The sequence below is a fragment of the Hemiscyllium ocellatum genome, chromosome 18, assembly GCF_020745735.1.
Source record: "Hemiscyllium ocellatum isolate sHemOce1 chromosome 18, sHemOce1.pat.X.cur, whole genome shotgun sequence".
NCBI classification, from domain to species: domain Eukaryota; kingdom Metazoa; phylum Chordata; class Chondrichthyes; order Orectolobiformes; family Hemiscylliidae; genus Hemiscyllium; species Hemiscyllium ocellatum.
The window spans coordinates 74,483,874-74,504,165 of record NC_083418.1 but is presented as its reverse complement, the minus strand read 5'-3'; the positions used below and the strand labels follow the sequence as shown (position 1 = coordinate 74,504,165).

Genomic DNA, 20,292 nt, shown 5'->3' with positions numbered 1-20,292 from the left:
AGGGAACAATGCTAGCAGAATCTAATAGGGGCCTAATTGATTATGGTAGGCATGGACTGTTTGGACTGAAGGGTCTGTTTCCATGATATATGACTTCATTGTTCAATGGCTATATGACATGGACTATGCTAAGATTGTGGCAGAATCATGTGAGATGTATGTGAGAATTATCTTGACAAAAGCAACTCATTGTGTCTTTTATGCACCTGTCCGTTTGCAAGACTACTGGAAAGTAACAATCATCAGTTTTAATTTTTACTTTTCTTTCTTTAAGGGAAAGAGATCACTGCAGAAAGTTTTATGGAAAAGCTGGATAATGGAGCACTGCTCTGCCAGCTGGCACAAGCATTACAGGAGAAATTCAAAGAAAACAGCAGTGAAAACAAAGCTGCCAAGGTAAGAAATTTACCATCGTTCAATCAATACTGGAAGACATTAAGATGGTGACTTTTTAAAAAATGTTTAAATTTGACCCATAGCAAAAGGCTGTTTTGGTGCTTTAGATAATTAATGTTAAGCTGGGATTGTGTATCAAGTTAAGTGATTGTTTATATCTGGATTTCTATGTTGTTTCAGGTATATGACATTGAAATAGGTAATTCACAGCCAAACTACTATTGCTGTATTTCAGCATTTGCAGATTGTTTGTGAAGAACTTGAATCAGTAAATAATAATAAAAAAAGAAAATTTAATATATGCTTGAGATCTATAACACATCAGACCTTCAAATGTATAAAATGCCAGGAATTCCAAACCAATGTGTCAGAAACTGTGTTAAAGTTTGTAACTGGTTATTCTCAATTTTTAAGAGTACGTTTTCAGAGCTCCCGAGGGATACTTCACCTTTCATTTCCGCAGATCAGGAGTTCCTTTCTGATTTTCCACTACAATTAGATACTGCAAATCATGCCTTTAAAACGTATTGCCGTTAAGCTGGCAATTAATAGCTCATTAAATGCATTCTTATATCAATTGCATATAATGTATGTATATTTTATCCAGAGAAAACTGCTACAATAGAAAGGCTACACAAAGTTGTGGGCACAATGAAAGACTGGAGATTGTAAAATGGTGGCTGAGCCATTTCCAAGGATAGCCTCCATAGCAGCATGTTTGTGAGCATGCCATCACAGATATGTCATGCATGTAATACGAGCATGTGGAATGGACAGATTACTCACTCAGATCCTAATACAGATGTGGTTTTTGAACTGCCATATTGAACTTCACTTAGATGCTTGCAGCTGCATGAAGGCCCCCTTGTTACATTAGTGTCATTTCAATGATCACCAAAGAACTTTCAAATGAAGAGCTTTCTCCTTTCTTTGGCTGCCATAGAGTGATTGGAAATACTGTGTTAAGTGTTGGAAGAGTTCGGAAGGGTTGTTGGTGTCTTAGATATTAAAAGAAAGTAGCTACAGAGATAGTGATTGTAATTGGTTGTAATTTTCCAAAAATCATTGGATTCTGGAGAAGAACCAGAGGATTGGAAAGCTAGCACCTGATTTCAAAAAGAGAGGAAGGGAAAAAGTGCATAATGATTAGCCTAATATCAAAGTATTGGCAACAATTATTAAGGAACTAATAGAACATTTTAAAAAGCATAATCTGATTAAGCAGAGTCAGGTTGGCTTCATGAAAGGGAAATCATGTCTGACTAATTTATTAGAGTCATAGAGATGGACAGCATGGAAACAGTCCCCTTGTCCACGCTGATGAGATATCTCAACCTAATCTAGTTCCACCTGCCAGCACGTGGTCCATATTCCTCCAAACCCTTTGTATTCATATACTGATCCAGATGCCTTTTAAATGTTGCAATTATATTAGCCTCCACCACTTCCTCTGGCAGCTTATTCCACATACTTATCATCCTCTGCATGAAAAAGTTGCCCTTAGGTTTCTTTTATACCTTTCCCCTCTCACTCTATACCTATGACCTCTAGTTCTGGACTCCCCCACCCCAGGGAGAAGACTTTGTCTATTTATCCTATCCATGCCCCTCTTGATTTTATAAACCTCTATAAGGTCACCCCTCAGCTTCCGATGCTCCAGGGAAAAGAGCCCTAGCTTATTCAACCTCTTCAAATCCTCCAACCCTGGCAACATCCTTGTAAATCTTTTCTGAACCCTTTTAAGTTTCACAATATCTTTCCGATAGGAAGGAGACCAGAATCCAATGTCCTGTTCAGCCACAACATGGCTTCCTAACTCCTATATTCAATGCTCTGACCAATAAAGGCAAACATACTAAACATGATCCTATCTGCCTGAGACTTCACTTTCAAAAAACTATGAAACTTCACTCCATCATCTCTTTGTTCAATTTGTTTTTCATGGAGAGCTCAACCAGAGTGAATAGAGGAGAAATAGTAGATTTGTTGTACTTTGACTTCTGGAAGGCATTTGGCGAGGTTAAGTGGTAAGAACTCATGGTATTGGAGATAGTATATTGGCATAAATGAAGAATTACTAATTGTCAGGAAACAACAAATGGAGTTAAGGGCCACAGACTTGTGGAGCCAGAATCCTGTGTGTATTTAATTTATAGATTCTTGATCAATTGAGGAATCAAGGGTTATGGGGAAAGGGCGGGAAAATGGCCATGAAGAATGTTGGATGGGCCATGATCCTGTTGAATGGCACAGAAGGCTGGAAAGGCAGACAGGCTACTCCAATTCCTATTTCTTAAGATCATATAGTCTTTTTTTAGAATCCCTACAGTGTGGAAACAGACCATTCAGCCCAACAGGTCCACAGTGACCCTCCAAAGAGTAACCAATCCAGCTTCATTCCACTACCCAATATTCCACATTTACCCCTGACTAATGCACTTAACCTACATGTCCCTGAACACCATGGGCAATTTAATATAACCAAATTCACCTAACTTGCACCTCTTTGGATTGTGGGAGGAAACCAGAGCACCTGGAGGAAACCCACACAGGCACAGGTAGAATGTGCAAACTTCACACAGACAGTCACCCGAGGCTGGAATCGAGCCAGGGTCCCTAGCACTGTGAGGCAGCAGTGCTAACCACTGAGCCACTGTGCCACCCGTCTGTTCTAAATGAATGATATTTGACTTTTCCAATGAGTTCTGAAGAGCTTGAAGGCTTCTGTGCCAGAAACCTGGCATTACCAATGGGAACTGTAGTTGAAAATCCCTTTAAATTCTTATTTTTGAGAATTCAGAATAAATAGTACCAACCGTTAACATAGTCTTCACTTTCGAATTGGATTTGGAATTCCTGACGTTTTACAAGTACAAATTTCAAATCCATATCCCACAAAATTTCCTTTCTTATCCTAATTCAATACAACTGTCTCCCCTCAGTATCTGAAAAGGCATAGAAATGGAGACTAGGGAGCAAAGAGGACATAATGTACACAAAGAGAGGTGGAAGGGGGTTCTCAGTAGAAGACTACTTTTCTACTCAAGGGAAAAGTGGTGAAAGAACAAATATTTGGAACTGAACATACTGGACATGTCAGAGCTCCATGTTGAAGTCATCGCCATTATACACTCACTGGTATGACTATCCATCTAGGAAATTCCTTCTCATTGGTCATAGGTTCTGTGGGTTCTTGCTTGGCTGATGAGCCCAGTTCTAGCGCCTTATCTCCAACCATATATGTGGTAGATGTTTCTGGGAGATGGAAATATTTCCTGGCCTTGAGATCATTGGCATTCCTTTCTCCTGTTTCTTTTCTGAACTTCGTCTTGCAGACTGGTGATTGTGAGGCAAGTCAGACCAATATTTCTCATTTCCAATGATTTGCATTACATTTCATCTGCATTGTTCCTTTTTATTCACTGAACCTGTCCAAATCCCTTGCAAACTCCTCAGAATTTACATTCTTATGTACTTATGCAATATCTGAGAATATTACATTTAGCCACCACATCATCAAAATAATTTTTATAGATTTTGAACAGCCCAACACTAACTGATATCTCTGATATCCCCCCTGCAATTTTGTTTTGATTTAACCCTCTCTCTTTCCCTACATTTCTGTCATTTGTGTTGTTATTGGTGGATGGTGCTTGTTAATAATTGTTTTTTTATCATTAATAAATTTATTTATTCAGTCATTGGTTTTTCAAAAAGAGAGCTATGTTCTTATTGAGGATTTGGAGTGGAGAGCACAACATGCAGCAATTCCATCCTTTTGTAGATTGAAATGGTTCCCAAACTGCCAGCCTCCTGTACAGTTTATTGTGCCGTGGAGTCCATGCACCATGTCTATTTTGGGCAATAAAGAATATCAGACCAGCCATGATCCTATTGAATGGCTCGGCAGACTCAAGGTTTAAATGGCCTGCTCCTTTCCTTTCTTTATTGTCATTTTATTGGCATTTAGTCACTTAGAGAATTTGTCATTATTCTATTGAGTATACTTCAGCCCCTTGTACCTGATGTTTGCGCACTTTTTCGTACAGAGACAGACAAGCAGGTCAGAGAATCTCCCTTTGGGCCTTGGTCTGTCTAAAGTAATCATCGACAGGTCCAAGCAGCAGGTCATGGAGGGATCATTATTCCTGATTGCCAGGCCTAAACATTGTCCGCTAGGATCCTTGAAACGTTCAGAAGGAGATGGTACTGTGGATGCTGGGGTCCATTATATCCTCCACTAACTCCTTTTTGATTTAGTCATTTGCTTTATTTCCCCATCTTTTTGACTTTTGTTATTGTTGCATTGCCCGTAATTGGCAGTGTTTGTTCAGGATTGACTGAATGATTAGAAAATTTGGTGGTGGGTTCGTTAAAACAAAAAAAAAGGAACAGGGTTCTTCCTCAGTGGGATCATGGCCTCTGGAAAGGGAAAAGGATCCAGGATGGAAAACAATGAAAACTGATGTTTGTGCTGAGCTATAGATTAACATAAACCCCTTGCAAATCTCTAATGATCTTTTATTGCCTAATTCAATATTTAGATATCAGTCTATTAAACACTCCACTGGTAACAGCCTGGAAATGTGAGAATGACCAGTTTATTCCTACTGCCTGTTCTCTGTCATTTAGTCAATTCTCAGTCCATTGTAATATGTTAACCCCAATCCCACGTGCTCTAATTTTGGATAGTGGGACCTTACCAAAAGTCCACTGAAAATCCATATTGTAGCCACTGTTACCCAAAGGCTACATTATGGCAAAGTTAATCATTAGCCCTTTCTCATCATACAATACTACATTTCCTTCACTGAAAGACTTTCTTAAATAAGTCCATGAACTGCTGTAGCCTGAATGAATCTCACATGTAAGAGACACAGCTAGCATTGCCAAATGCAGATGTGCTGGTCCTCGTGCAAACCATGACCACACTGATCGTGCAGCTTTAGTAGTATGTTTCCTTCTAGGCTGCATCATGCTGACACGATAATAACCAGGCAATGCAAATTTTGTGTTCTCTGCTTAACCTTCACTGCGTCTGAAATAATCGCACATTGCAATTGCTGCACTGGCTGCTTTTTTAGCCCAAAGAAGTATCAAAATCAATTTTAATCAAATTCAATATTAGACCAGAAGAGCGTAAGGTATAGGAGCAGAATTAAGCTATTCGGTCCATCAAATCTGCTCCACCATTCAATCATGACTGTTTGGTTTTTCAACCCCATTCTTTTGCCTTCTCCTTGTATTCATTGATCAAGAACGTATCTATCTCAGTCTTAAATACAATCAATGACTTGGCCTCTTCAGTGTTCAATGGCATTGAATTCCACAGATTCACCATCCCCTGGCTGAAGAAAATTCTCCTCATCTAAAGGATTATCCCTTCACTCTGAGACTGTACCTTTGGGTCCTAATCTCTCCTACTAATGGAAACATCCTTTCCATGTCCACTCTATCCAGATCTCTCCAAATTCTGTAAGTTTCAATGTTACCTCCCACCCCCACATCCTTCCGTGCTCTGTTGAGTACAGACCCAATGTCCTCAACTGCTCTTCACATGACAAACCAAGATCAATTTTGTAAATGTCCCAGTCCCCTTGTTATGATCCAGTCTAAACCCCTTCAAAATATATTAAAAAGATAGTCTAGACCTCAACCTTTTCTTATTTTTAAAGTAAAGTGTGAGGTGTTGTGTTCTGGATGCAATTCAATTGGTCAAACTGCCAGGCTTGAAACAATGCACACTTTATTCTTATACTATAGTTAAAGAAAGGAGAATTGAAATAACTTAACTCTATTGGAAAGCTTACCAGAAAAATAGATTATTTACCTACTAAACAGCAACTGTTCCAAGATAACATCCCATAAACACATGCTTAGCAAAGGTAAATTCAGTACTCTCATGCTATTCTAATAGCAGTAAAATAACCCAAGCTCTTAGCTGTAACAGAGAGAAGAATAACGGCTTCAACATCCAGTTTCAAGATCCAAGCAGCTTCTGAAAGTTAGACTAAAAGCCTTTCCCCTTTTAGAAAATAATCTATGAATCGATTCTTCCTACCAGAGTTCATGACCTCACACTTTCTTACATTGTATTCCATCTGCCACTTCTTTGCACACTCTTTTAACATGTTGGAATCCTTATGTAGCCTCCCCACCTCCGCAACGCTACCTGTCCCTCCACCTGTCTTTGTTTCATCAGTTAACTTAGCAACAATGTCCTCAGTTCTTCCATGCAGATTGTTAATGTATAATGTGAATAGTTATGGTCCCAACAATCACCCCAGCAGAACTCCACTAATTACTGGCAGCCATCCTGAAAAAGACCCTTTTATCTACACTCTCATCTTATTCCAGTCAGCCAATCCCCTATCTATGCCTAAACCCAACCCCCAACACCAAATCTCTCATCCTATTTAACATCCTCCAGTGCAGCACCTTGTCAAAGGCCTTCTGGAAATCCAAATAAATTATGCCTACTGGCTCTCTTTTGTTTAACTTGCTTGTTACTTTCTCAAAGAATTCTAACAGCTTTGTCAGGCATGTCCTCTCTTTGACGAAGCCATGCTGACACAATTCTATTTTACCTTGTACTCCCAAGTGCTCAGCAATCTCATCCTTAATAATAGACACTGCAATTTTACCAACAACCTAATTCAGGCTAACTGGCCTATAATTTTCCTTCTTCTGCCTCCGTCTCTTCATAATCAGGGTGATACTCTAGCTGTTTCGCAGTCCTCTGGGACCTTCCTAATTCCAGTGATTCCTAAGAGGTTGCCACCAATGCCTCCACAATCTCCTCAGCTATCTCCTTCAGAAACCTGGCTGTAGTCCAGTCAGTCTGGTTGATTTATGCATCTCCTGCCTTTTAGCTTCCCCTGCAACTTTTCTTTAGTAATGCCCACTGCACGTACCTCTGCCCTACGATTCTCTTGAAGTTCTGAGATGCTGCTGGTATCTTCCATCATGAAGACTGACACAAAGTACCTATACAGAACACTTTAAGTCTATGTACCTGTCCTCACATTTTCACAATACTGCGTTTTATTTCTAGCTAATACCTTTACCATCTGAATGAACATATGAATTTAAAAAATAATAAACTACTAATAAAATATTCTTAGTAAGACAAACTTAGCAGTTGTTTTTAGTTGTTCCAATACTAAGATATAATGCAAAAATCTACTGCTTGTCTTCTTTAATTTCTACCTGGCCAGATTGAAAAAAAAATGCCAGCTGTAATAACACACAGAAATTACTTAATTACTCCCAACCAAATTACTCCTTCCTAACATTACTAAAAGGATCCATTTTTCAATGCTTGCAATGGTTATGAAGAGCAGTATTGATTCTGACATTTGCCATTTTAAAATTCTGGCAAATGTCCTGTTGCCTGTGAACTTGCATCATAGCATTAAGAGACAAATGCAGTGAAAAGGAGATTAATTCATTATTCAGTGGAAAAGAAAAAACTTAATTTACATTTTGATTTAATGTAATAATCCATCTCATTCACAGGTGTCTCTCTTCTAAAGAGCCTTCTAATAGCATGTCTTAATTTTACTGTCATTTGTAAATAACAGAATAACTTGTCTCCACTTTTGCTTTGTGATGTGATTTTGTATATATCAAGAACTGTTTTGGAATAAAGCACATTCAGCAAGTTTTATTAAATGCACTGTTGCTCAGCTTCCTCCTCAGCCCCTTACTTCCCTGGCCACATCCCTCCCTCAGCCCCCACTGGATCTCACTTGTTGCTTCGCTTTCTCCTTTACTTGCTGTTACCCACCCCTTCATCGCCCTCCCGTTCCCTCTTGCTTTTTACATCATCTCTGTTCTTTTTCTCTACCCCTTCACTTCATGGCCCTCTGATGCCATTGACCTTTCCCAATCCTCATCACTCCATCCCAACTGCCTGTTTTGTTCCTGTCTCTTTCAATAATCCCATTTTCAGTTGCTTCCCGTTTCTGATCCCATCATTGCTTCCTGATCCCTGCTTTCATCTGTCGAAATGTTCACTGCCATCCACCCCTCCACCTCCCTACCACTTCCCACTTCCGTCTCCTGACTCCTTCACACCACATAACTCACCACTTCTATCTCACAAACCCCTCACTCCCTCCCGCTCCCCAAGTTCTTCTCTTACCCTCTTAGTACTTCCTTTCTCCTGCCTTATTCATCCTGGCTCTTCCAAGTGAGGACTCAAGAGAGGGACAGCAAAAAGTGGATCTAAAGAGGGCAGCAAGCAGTGGGAATGCAGAAGGAAACAAAGAGGAATGTGGAGAGGGAAACAATGAACAAAAGCCAGCAGAAAGAGTAGTAAGTAATGAAGAGTATTAATTTATGAAGGTTAATTAGTAAGAATATTATGTTGGGACTAATTCAGAAAAACACAGTCAATAGGTTTGTAAATGTAAAATAAATCAGATTAAGAACTCAAACGTATTGCATCATTTATTTTAAGAAAATGATTTTTAGCTTTTTTTAAAATAGCCATCTTGGAGGAGCTCTAGACAAAGGATAGCCATATTATATTTGCTTTCTCATTTTCAAACAGGGAGGATGACTAGTGGTATATTTTGAGATTTCAATAGATGCAGGCATTGGGCATGATGGACCAAATGACCTCCTTCTGCCTTGTGCTGAAAATGTGTTGCTGGAAAAACGCAGCAGGTCAGGCAGCATCTAAGGAGCAGGAGAGTCGACGTTTCGGGCATGAGCCCTTCTTCAGGAATGCCCGAAACGTCCACTCTCCTGCTCCTTGGATGCTGCCTGACCTGCTGCGCTTTTCCAGCAACACATTTTCAGCTCTGATCTCCAGCATCTGCAGTCCTCACTTTCTCCTTCTGCGTTGTGACCATTTTAAAATTCTGCATCTCCTCAGTTAGCTCCAATGAAATGTGCCAAAGCAGTTGATTCTTCCTCTTACTTTCCTTTCATTTTACAGGGATACCCCTGTCTCTGATTTGTCTTTCTCCCCAGTGACATGGTAGAAGTTAGAAGCATGCTAAGTGACGAATGAAAGATCAAAATCTAGGCTCTAGCACTTTGTGGCGATGCTTAAAGCATTGACTTATTACTTCACAGTGCTATTTCATTGCACCATGTGTTGATAATCTACCAACGAACTTTGTAGCCAGTGTTCCGCCAGCTCATTCAGTCTTCTTTTAATTCGCCTCTCCCAAGTCAGGCAACAATCTCCATATGGTGAAAACATCACTTTCTCAATTTGCATTTACCATCTGGAGATGTCGTTTCCTTACCTGGGGTAGTGAAATTCAACTCTGATCTCTCGACAATTGAAAACATAATAGCATTGATTTGCCTTTTCCCAGAAGAGGTACATATTTGTGCGAAGTTGGATACTGATGTAATTTGTATGTTGGTTTTCCTGGCGTGTGATATTTCCGGCACATTGGAATGTTAATACTTAAACTTACTAGTGAGCCCAATTATATTGATCAATATGCATCTTTGCTGTTGGGTGGAAATGCTGTTTGGGTGGCATAGGATAAGTGTCAGTCCTCTCTTTTCTGCTATAAAACATACTTAAAATTGCATATTAATAAACAAGTTCAATCTTAACTGCTAGTAAGGTTAGATTTTTAAAATAATTAACATAAATATTAAGCTTCGAATAGCTTTTCTCATTTTACTCGAACACAAGGAAAGATCATCTAGCAATCTTTAAATAACATGCTTATTCTCCTGTGTTGCATTTGACATAGATTGTTACAACTGACATAGATAAGTGATTTTTTAAATTCATTCATAAGACAAGAGCATCTCTGACTAGATCAGCATTTATTGCCCATCCCTAATTGCCCAGAGGGCAGTTAAGAGGCAACCACGTTCCTGTGGCTCTGGAGTCACACGTAAGCCAGCACAGGTAAGTTTGGCAGTTTCCTTCCCTGAAGGACATGAGTGAAATGGATGGGTTTTTCCAACAATCAGCAATAGTTTCATAGCCATCATTGGATTCTTATTTTCAAAATTTCATTGATTTCAAATTCCACCATCTACCATGGCAAGATTCAAACCCAGGTTCCCAATAGTAGTGTAGTTATGAATAATGTCATTAATCTGAGAGAAAAGCTTTATTAGCAACCATGTTGACCAATAACCAATTATGTTGACCATATTTCAGCTCAAAAATAGAATAGTGAGGATGGAGCAGACAATAATTCCTCATAGCATTGGATATTTCCTGGTTAAATAATAATCAACCTGGTTTTTAGCTTATTCCTGAATTCCCTGAATTTGGGAAGGCAGGAATACTGGAATTACTGGGAGTGACGTTTTAGCTTCATTGTCTGGGTGCTAGCCAAATTTCAACAATAATTGATTCAATTTACTGCAATATCAGGATGGCAACTGAAAATTATCCATGTTACCATGTGGCACAACGGTGTGTAGAGTTGAAGATAGTTCTTCCAAAGATTTACTTGACAAAATTGTCATCAATACAGTACGTAAGAACTACTGGTATGTGCAAAATGGGCACATATTTGCACTCATCGTTCACATTTCAAAATATTAAAGGATCCAATAGTTTATTTTTGAATTCATTACAAAATCTTTCTTTAACTCCAGTAATCAATCTTTCCCCTGAATTTTATCAACTCCTGTACAAGAAAACTAAATCTAAAATATGTAGCGTACGAGGATTAGTTCTGTCAAGGTTTGAAAATACATGAATCTAGTTTTTCAATATTAGCTTTCCAAATTCAGCAGTGGATACTGCAGTAAGTAGTTATAGTCTGTGGTGGAGGGTTACTGAAACAGTCTCTTCAGTATGTCAGTAACAATGGAATCTTTTCAAACTAGTCCCAAAGATTCCTATAGCAGTCCAACAAATGGCACTCTTTGTTATCTAGAATTGACCTTACTCATTTAATGTCATTGATATTTTGCCCTGCAAATTTCTGAAAGTGCAAGATTCAAATAGTATGGTGTCATCTACAGGGCATCTTGGACCTGACTGAGCAGGGGATGCAACTATGTAAGAACCACCACACCACAGAGGCTGTTCAGTCCATTATGTCTTTGCTAGCTTTTAAAGAGCTGACTAGTTAAGTTCCATTTCCCAACTTTTATAGCAAAAGTCTACAAATTAAATAGATGTCCAACTGCCTTTTAACAACAAGATAAATAAAGACAAAGAAAGAAATGGATTAAGAGACAAGAGAGGGAGAAAAAATGATGAAAGTGAAGTAAAATAAAAATCTTATTTTTACTTTTAAATCTTCAACAATTAAGATGTCAAGGAAAGGGATCCATAAATCTACAAAAACTAAAATAAGAAGGTAAGATATCCACACTTGTGATTGTTAATTTTCAGTGCACTAGATTGATTGCAGATTGTAACATAAACCACATTGTTAGGTATGAAATGACTTGGTTAAGGTTCTGTGGTAAGTTTGCTTCCTTTCAACCATGTTAATATGTGAACTTCATGCTAGTCAATGCATTTGATTGGAGGCTGACTGGAGGAGAGCCCTGTCAGGGAGTCTTGGGATAACCCTTGGCAATTTTGGCAGGCCACACTGCAAAAGGTAGAAAGTGTGTTAGTAGATGGCAAGCCAGAAAAAGTGGGATGTTGGCAAATCATGGGGCAGAATTGGTAGCGAGAGTTACAAAAAATGTAGGGCTAAAAGCTTCAGATTGTAGTTGGAGAAGAGTTCCAAATAACAATGTGGAGTGGAGTAATTAGCATAATAGTACTTGTGGAGCACGACACCCTCTGCCCTATAAACAGTGCTGGATAACCTGATTTTGCTTGATCAGTCTGCTTCCATTTCCATTTTGCTACTGTGCTTTCTGAGCCCTGGGAAATCTGACCAGTTAGCTTTCAATTAAATCAGGTTTCCCAGCTGCTCAGTCAACCTGGTTTAATTATTATAATAAATTAAACTTCCTTTCCAGTGGGATACCGACACTGCAACACAGCAGATTACTTTTCCATTTTGTGATTTTTAATTTTTAATCCATTCCACAATATGGCTTCCTTCAGTCTGTTGTGATTGCATGAGAGACTAGAAGGTAAGAAACAGATTGATTAATATTGACATCATGTCATTGATTATAAATGGATAATATGGATAAAAATAAAAGAAAGTATCTTAATAATGGATTATTATGGTTGCTGTCATTGCATTGTGGTATTTTGTGAGATTTCTAAAGTCCAACTGAATTGATTGCTATTGCTACAAAGATGATCCAACATGGGGCGGCATGGTAGCACAGTAGTTAGCACTGCTGCCTCTCAGCGCCAGAGACCCGGGTTCATTTTCCCGCCTCAGGCGACTCTCTGTGTGGAGTTTGCACATTCTCCCCATGTCTGCGTGCGTTTCCTCGGGTGCTCCGGTATCCTCCCACAATCCAAAAATGTGCAGGTCACGTGAATTGGCCACGCTAAATTGCCCATAGTGTTAGGTGAAGAGGTAAATGTAGGGGAATGGATCTGTGTGGGTTGCGCTTCGGTGGGTCGGTGTGGACTTGTTGGACCGAAGGGCCTGTTTCCACACTGTAAGTAATCTAATCTAATCTAATGTTTTATAGAATAACTATTTTCAGGGTATTTCTCGTCACTGGGCCCTCTATTGCAACACAGTGGCAGACTCATTACCTCTGGGCCAGTGGATCCAGGTTCAAGACCCACCTGTCATGCAGATGTATTACAACTTCTTAATGGCTCTCTTGTGGTACAGTGGTAGAGTCTCTTCCCCTGACCTGGGAGGCCTGTGTTCCAGTTTCACCTGCTCCAGAGGTGTGTAATTACATCTCTGAACAAATTGATCAGCAAAATAGGTTCAATAAAAATAAAGTAGAACCAGCAGAACTGGCTGGAACTAGCAATGACTTGTGCTCAACAATAAGTGATGATGTCTTTCTGCTATAGCAAGGATGTTGTGAAACTTGAAAGGGTGCAGAAAAGATTTACAAAGATGTTGCCAGGGTTGGAGGAGTTGAGCTCTAGGGAGAGACTGAATAGGCTGGGGCTGTTTTCCCCGGCGCGTCAGAGGCTGAGGGGTGACCTTATAGAGGTTTATAAAACCATGAGGGACATGGACAGAGTGAATAGGCAACTCTTTTCCCCGGGCTGGGGGAGTCCAAAACTAGAGGGCATCGGTTTAACATGAGAAGAGAAAAATTAAAAAGGGACCTCAGGGACAACTTGTTCATGCAGCGGGTCGTGCATGTATGGAATAAGCTGCCAGAGCAAGTGGTGAGGTCTAGTACAATTACAACTTTTAAAAGGCATCGGGGAGGACATATGAATAGGAAAGGTTTAGAGGAAAGTGGACCAAATGCTAGCAAATGGGACTAGATTCGTTTAGGATATCTGCTTGGCATGGACATGTCAGACCGGAGGCTCTGTTTTCGTGCTGTAGACCTCAAGACTCTATGTTCCTTTCTAGTTGGGCTTCCTGAGTTATTACAAATTAAATTTAACAGTAAATTCAATGCTCAACATTGCTGGCTTAGCCTGAACTCAGACTCCTTTTGAATATGGTTTTCTGCAAGGTGCACTAAATTTACATTTCAGTTTTATGCTTTATATAACCTGGGAAGACTGTAATCGTAGCAATGATCTTCCTGAGAGTAGGTCACCTGCTCATTTCTCCATTTCATGCTTTTCTCTTCAGTGGTCTGAAGCAACTTCCCCTTTTTCAGAAGCACGATGATAAAGGAAAAAATACACAAGGTGGTTTCCTATGTTTTTCTTCTACCTTCCCCTTGAGTGCTTAAAGGAAATGTAAGTCATTTGCCTGAAAGATCTTTTGTCTGCAAGCCACCATTGCCCTTCGAGGTTCTGGCTCTTCTGCCAATGCACATTTTATGTTATTGCCTTTGGTTATGGCTCATAAGCCTAAGCATGTGACTCTTACCTGAGCCTGCAGCGAATCACAAAAGGGTAAGGTCAGCTAATCCCTGGAGGTTTAAATGGACCTATTACCCTTTTGCTCTTATTATTGTGCAGACATAAATCATGCTTAGTGTTTCCATTTTTCATCAGTCAAGATTGCACTCCTAACACTGGAGCCAATGTAGCAGCATTGTAATTGATTACTTAAAACTAGCTAGAATTAATTTGTGAACTCCCCACCCGAGCCACAAGAATCCTTTAGTTGCTATGTGAAACAGCAGATCATTTGTTCCAAACAGTTTACAAAGGCTTGGCACTTCATAAAAAAGATAAACTGTGTGAGATTATGTTAGGTGAAAGGTTAGGATTCTGTTATATTACTACTGCATTCCAATAAGGTTACATCTTGCTTCAGCATATGAGTGGTTTTGAAAGAAATTGATAACTTTTTGTGTACATTAAACAATGTCGCCTCAAGCAGAATTACAACATTCAATGTTATCCACAAGTGTGGGAGGTAAATTTCAGCAGAGATTCTCCAACAAGTCCATCGTGATTTTAGAATATCCATGGAAATTTGAAAACGTGGCTTAAATTCGGCAAGACTTCACCCTTCTTAATGCTTAAAATTTCACAGGAAGCTTGCTGCCAGTGTATGGTGCTCAAATTACCCCTCACGTAATTAAGAATAAACTGCTCTGATTGTGTGAGCCTGAATTGGGAAGCAGATGCTCCCAGATCTTGTGGTCAGCTATGAAGTGGCAATACTCAATGCTGACCACGAAGACAACTTCCCACCAAGATCTAGCAGTATTTTTTTAAATGATAATATCAATTTAAATGTTAATTTAATTCCAGCATCAATAATGGGTAACTTGCAATGGTATGTCATCAAATCACATTCAATAATTTCCATAGATATCAAACCAAGAATGAAAAAAATACTGATTATTCTTCACTTTTTAACCATTTCATACAGAGAACAAGAGATAAGGACATATGCATTTGAATATGATCATCAGAATTTAATAACTCATTTTAAAAATTAATTTTCTATAATCTGTGGAATGTTACTGAAATTTTTGTCTTGCTTTCATTCGGACAATTGCAAGAAATGCTAAAGGGAAACAACATTCATGCGGTGTGAGAAGAGAGTGCTGATAGTTATCGAGTGGGCTGTGATTGGTACAGGCATTGCTGTAGAAAATGCAAGGAACCCATCTAATGCTTATTTTGTGATGAAGATATCCACATATAGGTTTCTCTAGATCAGAGAAATACTTCAGTAATAATTATTACTTAGTACACTGTTAACACAGATCCTACTCATTCAACAAGACTTGCCCTTTTTTACAGGAATTTTACAGGAAGACTAGTAAAATGTGGAAGTCCATGTCAAATCAAATGACTTTTGGGAATATCCATCAACAAGAACTTAAACAATACATCTTACTGAGGAATGAGAATCATTGACAATAACCTTTGCATTTCCTCATTTGATGATGATGTTCAGATATCAGAGTTGCTCTGTGTTTCACAGTGGTCGTGTTGTCAAATTCTGACGGTGTTGTTATCAGTATAACCTCAAAATCTGGGATATAGTTTATAAGATTATAATATTTTTAGATAAAGTGGGTTGGGAAGTTGAAACGAATTGCACAAAAATCACCATTTTAAGGTCCTACATATCATTATATTCAAAGGTAATTTTGTCCTTATTTCTGATGGCACGGTGGCTCAGTGGTTAGTACTGCTGCCTCACAGCGCTAGGGACCCGAGTTCGATTCTAGCCTCAGGTGACTGTGTGGCATCTGCAGATTCTCCCAGTGTCTGTGTGGTTTCCTCTGGATACTCTGGTTTCATCCCACAATCCAAAGATGTGCAGGTTAGGTGAATTGGCCATGCTAAACTACCCATAGTTTTCAGGGATATATAGGGTAGGTGCATTACTCATGGGAAATGTAGAGTAATAGGATAGGAGAATGGGTGTGGCTGGGTTACCCTTCGCAGGATAAATGTGGACTTGTTGGGCCAAATGGCCTGTTTTCACACTGTAGGGATTGTATGATTCTTATGACAGAAATTGCTTATGGCAACTTATCACATCGTATTTACACTCTCCTCCGATTAGTGCTGCTGGAGGGAAAATGTAATCATGATGTGACAGATCTCTATTACATTGCAAACTAAACATTGTTTAATGGAAGAAGTTATCAGGAAATGCCGTCAAATGTAATTTTTACAATACTACAAGTAATCTCTCATATGCAAAAGCAGATTCAAGACTGAATGCACTTTTCAGATAAAGAGGAGTTACACTTTGGGCTAATTGGATGCCTATCTTACTATATTTTTTGAAGTTCATACAACGTTAAAAACACAATTAAGTATGTAATAGTTTTGCTGTAATTTGTCTCACTTCGTCACTACACACATTTTCTAAAGACACTCAGTATAAATTACAACTGAGATAAACAAGTTAAATTTACTCTCTTATTTTTCAAAATCATCTGAAAATGATGTTCTGAGCATAAAATTGAAGATACTGAATAAGTATATTGTTTAGTGCAGCTGACCAATGTTGATACATTCTGGAACATTACATTGTGTAATCAAAATTCAGTTCACAGAGTCACAGGTGTGAGCTCAAATCTCAATTCTAAATCTGAGCTTTTTAGAGTGGCTGAGGCCCTCAATTGAAAGCTTTAAAGAAAAGATCAGATTTCACAAAGTACTCTCCAATGTGTGTATAATCATGTTTTTGTGAAATTCATATTTTCTCAAATTTTGTTTCAACACTTATTTTGGGTTTGAGTTAACAAGGATTGAAATCTTTGACTAAAATTCTTTTCATAAAATGTTTTGCAAAAATGAAAGAAAATTAGAGTAATTCATTGACCAATAGGTGTATTTGAAGACAAACCGATCATAAATTCTGGGTTAATACATGAATAAGTATGCCAGAAGTACAGAATTTAAGTGGCACACATAGGAGGTAAGAGCAGATGTAAAACATTTAATATATGTTTACTGGATGACTGTACAGTTCGCCACATACTTCATTAGCCTGAGATATTTTCTTCAATGAATCAATACTTTTCTTTATATTCACAGCATCTGCTTCCAAAGAAAATTCCTTGCAAAGCAAATGCCCCTTCGGGATCTTTCTTTGCCCGTGACAATACTGCGAATTTCCTCGCCTGGTGTAGAGAAGTAGGGGTGGATGATACTTTTCTTTTTGAGTCGGAAGGTTTAGGTACGTAGTCAGTTATATATACATCATGACATGCTATATTAGGATTAACTGCAATATAGAATATCTTGAAGATTTTACTGTGATAGGTCAAATATTTTCTGTGATCTGCACTGGTGCACTGAATTCGATGTGAAAAGCCCGATTTAGTTTGATGAATGCATTGTCTATATTGCTTGGAGAATAAATGAGCCTTTGTGTATCTGAGAAACCTCTTTTCTCAAAAAAGATAAAAGTTCACTTGACAAAAACTGACTGCAGTGCTTATCGTTCGAGTAACTGATATGCTTTTTTCTATGTATTAATGGAACTATTTTGCACTATTGTTTCCAACTGACAGCTTGATATACTTATCACTTCTTTTTTCTGACATACTGTAATGCAACATGAAACTGTCAGTGATCTCAAGAGAAATGGCCTCAAAGGTGACTATCTGCACTTTGACACTGTTGGCTCAAATATTGCTTTTTTAGGACATACCGCCAATGGAAGGAGCCTTCTTCATTGTGAGACAAAGAAGAGCTGAAGCAGAGATTCTGACAAAGGTTCCACCTCAGTTGGTGTTGGAATGCTGTGTATTATATAATTTGTATGATCAGTGTTGTAATTTGCGTCTTTTGACTGACCTTACCTACTGATTTCTTTCATCAACCACAGTCCTTTCCCAGTTACTGTGCATAAAAACCACATTCATTTCCACTTTGTTTTTCATTTATGCATGTGAAAACAATCTATGTGTCAGCTGAGCCTCTAATATTTGACAAACAGTACCCTAACAGGACTTGCAGTTTGACTAAAAAGATACCATCAATTAGAAAGATTTTAGTAACAGTAAACTTATGCTTCCGCCTCACCTAATTCTTTTCAATATCCTTCAGTTATGTTTTAACTTCAGGCATTTATTTGAAGTAGCACTTTAAGGAGTGACTGAAAAGATTAAACTCATCACTTTTTGTTTATTTAGAATTCAAATTCAAAACCAGTTAGAAATAGTCATAGAGATGTACTAAACTCCTTGAACATCAAAATATATTTTCAGATTTTACTATGTACAGGATTTTAAAATATGCAATACCAGTAACTTTGGATAGCAGTTGGGAGCAGGAAAACTGGCTAGTTGTTTCGTTTCTCGAGTCTCAGGTTTAAGAAGATTAAAGATCATTATGGTATTTCACTAATGTGTTTGTTTAGGTTATGCAGAGAACTTCTGTACTATTATTCATAAAAACTGTACTAAATCATATTGCACATATTTATTCATATAAATTCTTAAAGTAAAACAAAATATAGTGAGCTTGTTGTAATTCTGTTACTTGAGGAAAATTGTATCAACAAGAATTTGGTCATTTTTCTTTTACATTGAACGCTACTGGATCAATTGTTCAGTAAACCATTGTATCTATTCAGAACCTAGTGCACAATATCCAGTATTGGAGACTGGCATTCTGTGCTTAAGGAGCATCTGAAAAGTGTCCGATCTAAACTTTGGTTCGATGTTTTCTCATATGGTTGCCCAAAATAGGATTAGGCACTGTTAATAAGTAGCCTTGGAACTGCTTAGAGAAATTAGGTTGAATTGAGTGAAGCAGTCATAGTCATATTTCTGTCAGGTTTTCTTAGTTTTGGATATGGGCTATGTCGCATTTGCAAAAAAAACACACACATACATCAGATGTATTGTCCATTTGTTTTGAATTGATTGGATCTCTAAGTCACTTCAGGGGTTAAAGGTGAACCACATTACTATAGGGGGGAGTTGCATGTGGCCAGACCAGTAACGGCAATCAACATCATTTGCCGTTAAGTTAGCTTTTAATTCCAGTTTTTAAAATCGAATTCAAATTTCACCACATTCTATGTGGTATGAACCCATGTCCCAAAAACATTAGTCTATGGCACAGGCTTACCAGTTTAGTGAATAAATTCCCACAATCTTTGGATTCTGTTTAAGGTGCATAGTAAATGAGCTAGCATCAATTTTAACCAATCCAAATATTTAGTCCTACCAGACATTACCTAAGAGGGGTTTATAAGCCGAGCATACCCAATGAGTTGGACATTAAAGTACTCAGTATATTTTGTATGATATTTATTTTTGTTAAGTTTATTATTCAAAGCAAAGCTGTTCTAAATATTTTCTATTAAGAGAGTGACAGAGTTTGTCAAGCTTCTGGTAGTTAAATTAAATACATTGATGGTAATTCAATTTTCCGTTATGGCTGTCTTAGCAGCAATTTGCTCAAACAAGTAAACTTGTTGTGTCCTTTTGCACCTCAGCTGAAATAGAATCATAGAATCATAGAATCCCTACAGTGTGGAAACAAGCCATTTGGCCAATCGAATCCAATACAGACCGTCTAAAGAACATTTAAGCCAATCCATCTAACCTACACATGTTTGGATTATGGGAGGAAACCCACACAGGCACAGGGAGAATGTGCAAACTCCAAACAGACAGTCACCCGAAGGTGGAATCAAATCAGCACTGAGGCAGCAGTGCCAACCCACTGATACCCAAACTGAAAATCTAATCTGCTGGAGGCTGGATTAAACTTGTTCTGACAAGAGCTTTCAGAATTGATACCACCAATTTTTACCACCAATTCACAGAACAATAGTGGCAGTAGCTACTTGACGTCAGTTCAGAAGAATATGGCTGCGACCTCAATTTTAGCTACTATTCTTGGTCTGAAACTGTGAAAGTGCTGTTGATGATACAGCACCTGAATTTGTAGCTTATATTTTGGCAAATTTTATTGGTATTTTCTTTTCA

General features: G+C 38.4%; 1 protein-coding gene across 1 annotated transcript in view; it reads left to right on the top strand.

The window, feature by feature from the left end:
- LOC132824271 (growth arrest-specific protein 2) overlaps nucleotides 1–20,292 on the top strand; it is a 171,849-nt gene that overhangs the window by 28,805 nt on the left and 122,752 nt on the right. The window contains exons 3-4 of the mRNA XM_060838608.1: nucleotides 275–396; nucleotides 17,381–17,522. Coding sequence (XP_060694591.1) covers nucleotides 275–396; nucleotides 17,381–17,522 — 264 coding nt within the window. The remainder of the gene's footprint in view (nucleotides 1–274; nucleotides 397–17,380; nucleotides 17,523–20,292) is intronic.